Source organism: Piliocolobus tephrosceles, chromosome 18 (assembly GCF_002776525.5).
Source record: "Piliocolobus tephrosceles isolate RC106 chromosome 18, ASM277652v3, whole genome shotgun sequence".
NCBI classification, from domain to species: domain Eukaryota; kingdom Metazoa; phylum Chordata; class Mammalia; order Primates; family Cercopithecidae; genus Piliocolobus; species Piliocolobus tephrosceles.
Genome location: NC_045451.1, coordinates 24,722,214 through 24,730,858, shown reverse-complemented (window position 1 = coordinate 24,730,858; position 8,645 = coordinate 24,722,214). Strand labels below are relative to the sequence as shown.

Genomic DNA, 8,645 nt, shown 5'->3' with positions numbered 1-8,645 from the left:
GATGGCAAATTGATGCTTATATGGAGGATCCCAGTTCTCTGAGCCCTGACCTATTCAATTGACAGCTTTATGTGTTCTCTTCCAGCACAAATTTCACTTTTGAATGCACTTTCTCTGTGCTTTGCCTTTTCTCATGTTATTTGAAACTATTCCTCTGAAGATATAAATATTTTATTTTGAGAAGGTTTTGTACTCTTGTGCAACTTAAGAGAAAAATGAGCTCAGGGGCCAGGCGCAGTGGCTCATGCCTGTAACCCCAGCACTTTGGGAGGCCGAGGCAGGCAGATCGCCTGAGGTCAGGAGTTCAAGACCAGCCTGACTAACATGGAGAAACCCCGTCTCTACTAAAAATACAAAATTAGCTGGGCGTGGTGGTACATGCCTGTAATCCCAGCTACTCAGGAGGCTGAGACAGGAGAATCGCTTGAACCCAGGAGGCGGAGGTTGCGGTGAGCCGAGATGGCGCCATTGCACTCCAGCCTGGGCAACAAGAATGAAACTCCATCTAAAAAAAAAGAAAGAAAGAAGAGAAAAGAAAAGAAAACAAAAATGAGCTCAGGAAGCCAGACCTGGAAAGCACTACAGTGATCCTTTAATCTAAACACTCACCTCACTGATAAGAAGGGAGAATCCAAGTCCTTGCACTCGGATGCATACCTCTTCCACAAATGGCTCATGAGATTAATTTCATTAATCATGACATTTGCATGGCTGCAGATAGCTTAAATTTATACACTCAACAAATATGTGTTGAGCTCCTTCTATATGACAGCCACTGAGCTGAGCTCTGTGAATTCAGCAGTAGACAAAAGAGATCAAGTTTCTGTGGTAATGGAACTTACATTAAACAAAAATAGCGGGAGCTGAGAGGTAGAGTGGGGAAGAGTGAATCCTTGGGCAACTTCGTTTGAGATATTCTAGCTATGGAAATTCTGTTTCTGCGTATATCTAGGATAAAATTCCCTTTCCATATAAAATAAAAATATTCCTACCTTGTTTCTAACACACTTTGTATTTCAAATTATAATAATAATCTTGGATTTTCCTTCTCTGCATGTGACTTCTCATCCAAACATTGAGGGACTACACTGCCTGATTACTTGGGTTCCTTTTTACCTTTACAATTATTCATTAAACAGAGCCTCATGGGTGTGATACATTTCAGTTGTTTTCCCTACTCTTTTTAGCCCCTCGCCTTCCCATGAAGTGCTCCTCTGTATCTAAAAGTCCTCCTGGTTCTTGTGGTACAGCTTGTGACACCACGATAAGGACTGAGTGAGATGCATTTCCTGAAACACTGTAGTCTTCTGACCTTTTCTTCCCTTTTATATCCACAGAACCAAGAACCAGCAAGACCATCAGCCACTGCAGGAATAAACAAAAGGTTAAACTTGTCAGCCTTTTGATCCTTCCCACATCATTTTTTTAGCCCAGTTCTAGGAAAGTTTGCCAATACTTTTTTTTTTATAGTGTATTTGCCATGCAAACAACCAACAATAGAATGTTGAGGCTATATGATTTTAGGATTCAAAAAAATCACATAATAATAAAAAGAGGAGCTGAGCCAAATACTGTGTGTGTGTCTGTGTGTGTGTGTGTGTGTGTGTGTGTGTGTTGAGAGAGGTAGACAGAGAGAGAGAGGAGAGTAGTGATATAAAAAATAAGAAGTAAAATTCATTTTTCAAAGAAGTTTAGAAGTGAACTATCTCATACCTAGCTTAATATGTCAAATAGCCTATGGAAAAATAAAGATTTTTCCACAGTGCCAAGCTTTGCATTCATTTCAGGTGAAATTTGTGTTAAATGTCACAAAGTGTCCAGCACCCACTTATAGCAAAGAGGCAGTGTGGGCCACAGTGGAACTGATTTGTGTTAGCCTAGATTGTTCACTCTGGATTAGACTTTGACTAGGAGGTAGCACCAGTACTGCCCCAGGCAGGTTTATGTGCAAACAACAGAGAACAGTCTGCCTGCCAATCAGGAAAACATGATAGGTCATGCAGTTGGCAAGTGGTAGTATTCTCATTCTACAAGTGGGAAGTAATCTCTCATGCCATGGTCCTGTATCTCCTCTCCTCATGTCTAATTCCCCTCCATGCTATAAGGTTAAATGCAAATTTTTCTTCCTCTGCAGTCTTCTTGGATCACTGCAGTCCATGAAGACACTGTTTTGTTTGAATTGAAAACACAATCAGGATTTGACTCATTTATCAATTAATCATTCTATCTTGCAAAATTACATTGTATTTTCTCACATCCTTATTTCACTTTTAAGTAAATTCATACCTTGTCAGAAGCTAGACTAGAACTTCCATTTTTAAAATTTCCATCTTTGGGCCTAACACTATGTATTGAAGATATTTAACTAGATTTGCTCATGACTTAGCGTTTCTTGAGACTGTCAAGCATGCATACACACATATTTGCCAAAAAAAAAAAAAAAAAAAACAGTTAACTTTAAGCAAAATTATAAAGTATGTAGATGTGTCTTATTGACTCCATTCTTTTCATTTTTTTCAGGGAGCCACAGAATCTAGTGTCTTCAATTTCACACCCCCACCCCAAAAACTCTGCTAAAAAAATTAAGGCTTTTGCCTAGGGAAGAATTTGGCTTTAGTTACTAATATCTTAGAATAAATTTAAGCACTGTCTTTTTTTCTGAAAATTAACAGTTTCATCCAGTTCTACTGGTGAAATGACAAACATTATCACCCTCCAAAATAGTTTTACATGAGCAAGTTTAGGGGAAGAGGGAAAATGGTAGAGTGATGGTGATAACAGACCTTAAGTGTGGGGGGAAATCATACCACTTCAGCAGAAAACTCCTCTAGCTACCCATTTGGGTTGACCAAGAGCAGCAAGTAAGAATAAGAGCAGCAACATATTCAGTGATACAGTCCTGGTAAAATATTTTACCAGGCTGGGTGTGGTGGCTCATGTCTTCCCAGCACTTTGGGAAGCTGAAGAGGGTGGATTACTTGAGACCAGGAGTTTGAAACCAGCCTGGGCAACATGGTGAAACCCCATTTATACAAAAAATACACACAAAAATAACCAGGTTTGGAGGCATGTGTTTGTAGTCCCAGCTACCAGAAAGGTTGAGTTGGGAGGATCACCTAAGACAGGGAAGGTCGATGCCAGTCAATTCTATGCAGTCACACAATATAGACATTTTCCAATGTCTATATTGGAATAATTGAGACATGTGTATCCTTCATGGCAATAATTGAGACATGTATCCTTTTATTAAGGAAGACTGGTCTTGATGGGTGCTATGGATCTCTTCCTAAGAAATGATTATTCTTTGTCTAGATCTTTTTTTTTTTTTTTTTTTTTTTTTTTTAAAGAGAACACCGATGGTCAGCAAAAATCCATCCAGAGAGCTCTACTAGTGAAGAAAGTGTGTTATACGGCAGGAAAGCTTTAGAGCAAAAGTATGAATTTGCAACTTTAAAAACATCCTACCTCAAAAAGCATTAATTCACAAAAGAAACATACATTCATAATAAAGTATAATGTAAAGCAATGCAAATATTCCAAATGATATAATGATACCGGATTATTTGATGAGTACCTCATTCTATTCTTCATCATTATTTACCCAAAGACATAAAAGTTTTCAGTTTTGATAGGTGACTAAAGTAACAATATAAAAACAAAAAAAATTGTTTTAATTTTTTGTACATGTACATGTACCAATTTTTTTACACATAAAAATTTATTAGAATTATCTAGTAATTTTAGATATGTCCTGTATTAGTCCATTTTCATACTGCTGTAAAGAACTGCCCAAGACTAGGTAATTTATAAAGGAAAGAGGTTTAATTGACTAACAGTTCAGCGTGACTGGGGAGTCCTCAGGATACTTAAAATCATGGCAGAAGGTGAGGAGAAAGCTAGGCATCTTCTTCACAAGGCAGCAGGAGAGAGAGAGATAGCGAAAGTGGGAAGAACCCCTTATAAAGCCGTCAGATCTTGTGAGAACTCACTCACTATCATGAGAACAGCATGGGGAAACCACCCCCATGATTCAATTACCTCCACCTGGCCTCTCCCTTGACATGTGGGGATTATGGGGATTATAATTCAGGATGAGATTTGAGTGGGGACACAAAGCCTAACCATATCATGTCCATAGAATAGGCTGTTGTTGAAATTTAATTTTAATTATCCCAGAATGCTTAAAGAATACAGTGTTTTCTGGATCTTCAGGAGTGGGGAAGTCTTCCTCCCTCTCACATAATACTGAGATAAACCTTTGCATTCTAGAAAAATCTGCATAGGCCTTCCTTCACATGAGATATGACCCATTTCTATTAATATAGCCCATGATTCAGGAAGTTGTACTGAGCAATAAATTATTTTGCTCAACTCAAGAGTGGAGAATTCACCAAGTAGGTAATTGTGTCATTCAAATACATGTCCTGGTATTCTCGGTGTTACCAGTACAGGATTAAAGCTTGTCATGTCAGTTGTTAAATGTTTTAAATTAAAAAGGAATAATTTTTATACAAATTATATAGAAGGCTCATCCTGCATGGATAGATGCAAAACATATCCTTCTGCTTTATTCTTCCATTATCTGTCTATAAGTGATGTCTCTCTGTAGGATATCTGCATCATCTTGAACTGGGTTTTCAGTTCCCTGTGACTCTCTCCTTTTCCTAATACCATCCTCCTAATCCCAAATGCACTGGTTTTAAAACACAAGTCTATGACTTTTTACTTTAAGTTCTACTATTGCTGTGTGATATGGTTTGGCTGTGTCCCTACCCAAATGTCATCTTGAATTGTAGTTACCAAAATCCCCATGTGTAATGGGAGGGACCCAGTGGGAGGTAATTTAATTCTGGGGGCAGTTACCCTTATGCTGCTCATGTTGTTTTCATGATAGTGAGATCTCACAAGATCTGATGGTTTTATAAGGGGCTTTGCCCTTTGCTCAGCTCTCATTCTCTCTCCTGCTACCCTGTGAAGAGACTCCTTCTGCCATGATTGTAAGTTTCTTGAGGCCTCCCCAGCCATGTTGAACTGTGAGTCAAACCTCTTTCCTTTATAAACTACCAGTCTCAGGCAGTTCTTTACAGCAGCATGAGAACAGACTAATACACTGTGGCAACTGATATTTTGCATATTTTTCCATATGAGGTGATATGATGTAAAAAGATTTGTACTGAGTAAAATACTAGATGTGCCTTCACCCCTAAAGCTGCTTTGATCAAGTTAATTTTGAATATGGCAGAATAGAAGTATTCGACTTTTTAACCCTGAAAATTCAATTTATGTTGTATTTTGATATAAAGCAAAGGAAAATCAACTTTAATCAAAACATACTTGTTTTCCCTCTCCTATACAGACCGACCAAGACCATCACTATGACCGATGGAGACTATGATTATCTGATCAAACTCCTGGCCCTCGGAGATTCAGGGGTGGGGAAGACAACATTTCTTTATAGATACACAGACAATAAATTCAATCCCAAATTCATCACTACAGTAGGAATAGACTTTCGGGAAAAACGTGTGGTGAGTTTTTGATTGTACTGCTAACCTTGTCACTCATCCCCCTATATAAAATAAGAATCAAGAAGCTATTTTTATTGCACTGGAGTCTCTTTTGTCACATGAGATTAATAACCTGTCATTTTAATTTATTTTAGACTATTATTTACTACTTTTCAAATATAAATAGCATTTTCCTAGAAAAGTATTAAATGGCACTCTCTTGTCTCCCAAAGTATACAAGGAAATCCGAATCAATATTTTACTGATTTGTATAGTGTGTTTTCTACGAATTCTTAAGAAATCTTTCAAAACTTGAATTATTAGAATCTACAAACATTAACTTTGATCTGAGTTGAAGTCCTCAATAAGAGCCAGTGATCATTTCCCCACTCTTAAGAAAGAAGTTAAAAGTATGATTGGCAAATATCTGGAACATGAGCTTTTTCTAAGTTCTTGCTGCATTTTTATTTATGTGTAGACTCAGCCATCAATCACTGGCTTCTTATGAACAGAATGTGAGACACCAATCATGCTATTTTCCAAGATAAGGGAGTTTAAGTGAGAATCACAACCACTTCCTTCTCCTATGCTAGACGCTATTGACAGGAATAAGGATATTGTGACATGTGAGATGTGTAGCATAGGCACAGAAGCTCAGCCAGATTTACTGCCACCCTGGGTATCCTTGATTGCCAAGATGGCTGTGGCTTCCAGCTGATGTCACAAATCTACTCATTCCTTGAGAATTGGGAAAGAAAACAAAAGAAATGGTAATTGGAAGCCATTGCCTGGGAAGCTGAATCATGGTTTCTTGTATTGTGCTGGACCTGATCTGAAAGTCAATACATGGTTGTGTAGGCTTAGCAAACTCCCTGACAACCCATTCAGGGTTTTCCTGCCTTGTCTCCTTTCCAGTGTCTGGGTGTATGTCCTTGCAGAAATTTCCCTTTAAAACATATTCACTAAACTATACTTAAGGAAACTGAGTAAATATTAAGTATTTTAAGCTTTGCTTAAACAATAAAAAGGCCAGAATTTTTTAAAAAATTAAACTTTCCTAAAAAGAGCCTTTGACTAAATGACTAGTGAAGAAAGGCTTGAAATGTCCTGTGTCAAGTTATTGAGAAATCCTGTGCATATTTCATGGCTAAGTCATTTTGAAAGTCCATTTTACAGTAAAAGATATTTGGGTATTTGTAAAGCACTTTACTGTTTTTAAAAAAATGCTTTAACATCTGTGATTTCACTGAAGTTTGCAGTTTGAAGTAACTCTGTAAATCAAGAAGGGGTTATGGATCTCAATTTAGAGATAAGAAAATAAGACTCAAAGAGGTTAAATGAAGAGTTTGTGTTTGAACCTAGAACTTGGGTCCTAAATCTGATGTTTGCTGCCTCATGAGGAAATGACAGAAGGTGTCTAATTTAAGTTTGCAATATGCCTAAACTGTGCTGAAAATCATACTTGCACTTGACATTTACAAGTGAGAGTACATGTGATAATTCTGGGAAAAAAAATATAGAGCAAATATTTATTCTGCACTATGAACTTTGATTATAGTAATTGAGAAAAACACATGCTGAGTGAACCCAGAGAATTTGAGTATTGACAAAATCCAAAGCAACCTCAAATAATGAACATTGTATCTTTCAGGTTTATAATGCACAAGGACCAAATGGATCTTCAGGGAAAGCATTTAAAGTGCATCTTCAGCTTTGGGACACTGCGGGACAAGAGCGGTAATAGTAAATTGCTTTATTTGTAGCTACACATAGCTTAGAAAAACTTACTTTAAAATGAATGCTGTATGTGAATTTGAAAAAGAAATAATATGCAACTCTTCTCCTGGTTTCAAAATAGACATTTGTATCCAGAAATAAAAATAAATGATTTGTAATTAATTAATCACAGTAGCCATGTGCAGTTGGTACGAATTTCAAAAATCAGACTTTCAAAAATCTTTCTGAAGATTCTTGCTCTGCACTGTCTTTGCACTTTTTAGAAGAAAAAAAGGTTCTCTGGATTTAGTTGAATGAAGATGGGAAATTAACGCCATTATAAGTGCTACTTGAAGAGGGAGTTGAAAAAAGGGTGTTAAGATCTTCCTTGTCTCTTTCTGTTATTTCAACACAGCCTCTTTGTCCCATGTTGTGCGACTGGCTTTGTCCTTTCAGACTTTGATCATAAACAATTGCCCTCCAGCTAGAATATTTTACTCTTTTCCCACTTTTTCTGATCCTCTCCTTGTACCAGGCCCAGCTCATATTTCCTCCCCTCTATGAAGCCTGTCTGAATATCCCAGCTGAAACAAACTCACTTTTCCTCTGAACTACTGCAGACACCAGTTATTTCACCCTTAAGGTCTAAAATAATTATATGCCACCTTGTCATAAAGTGAACATTCTATTTCTGTCTTTAACTGTTGTTCACTGATTCACTTGGAGCCTTCTCACCCCAACAAAATTGTCATCTTTACAGGTGTGGAGATCTTGCCTGGCTTTCCAGCAATGTCTCTGGTACAGTGTCCAAGCTAATACTCGGTAGTGCTAATTCCTTAGAGCTGGAGGTACTATTCCATTGTCAGATGAAAAAAAAAAAGAAAGAAAGAAAGAAAAGATCCAAGATTTCAAAGTGCAAAAGACCCCAAGTTAATGAATCTTTTCAATATTAGATTAAATTAAAAGTGGCAAAAAATTGGCAGAGAGGATATTTAGAAGGCACATACCTCCAAATCCTGCATCGTATGTCTTAGAATGCTTATGCTTGTAAACACTTCCGTCTTTGAAATGCATCCAAAGCGTTCTCGCTTTCAGTGAGTGTAAACGCCAGGAGAGGTGCTGGGCCCTCTCTGTTAGCTTTTTTGACTGTGAATTCCATTTACACACACCCTTCAACACTGCTGGTTCCTCTGAAGCCATTCCTCACAAGAATCTCTGTTCATATGTCAGTTTTGTTGTCACAAAGATGTATGTTTTATAGAGCACTTTAATTCATTTTTGAAGTAATATGAGAAAATGTGGTTCCCATATGTCCTCGCACACAATATGTCAGCCTTGCATGATGGCAGCCTTCTCTGTCTGTCCCCTGAAGGCAGCTGCTCTAGGGGGGAAATGGGGAATACTCAGGGGAGCCTTCGGAAC

The 8,645-nt window shown here is 37.7% G+C and overlaps 1 protein-coding gene across 3 annotated transcripts in view; it reads left to right on the top strand.

Moving 5' to 3' along the window:
* Positions 1-8,645, top strand: part of RAB27B (RAB27B, member RAS oncogene family) — a 173,714-nt gene that overhangs the window by 150,441 nt on the left and 14,628 nt on the right. For 2 of the 3 annotated variants that reach the window (XM_023218370.1, XM_023218369.1), the window contains 2 exons: positions 5,357-5,528; positions 7,159-7,244. In XM_023218370.1, coding sequence (XP_023074138.1) covers positions 5,376-5,528; positions 7,159-7,244 — 239 coding nt within the window. In that variant the 5' untranslated portion in view covers positions 5,357-5,375. Of the gene's footprint in view, positions 1-1,363; positions 1,385-5,356; positions 5,529-7,158; positions 7,245-8,645 lie in introns of those variants that run through there. The other variant, XM_023218368.2, reaches the window with a different exon arrangement.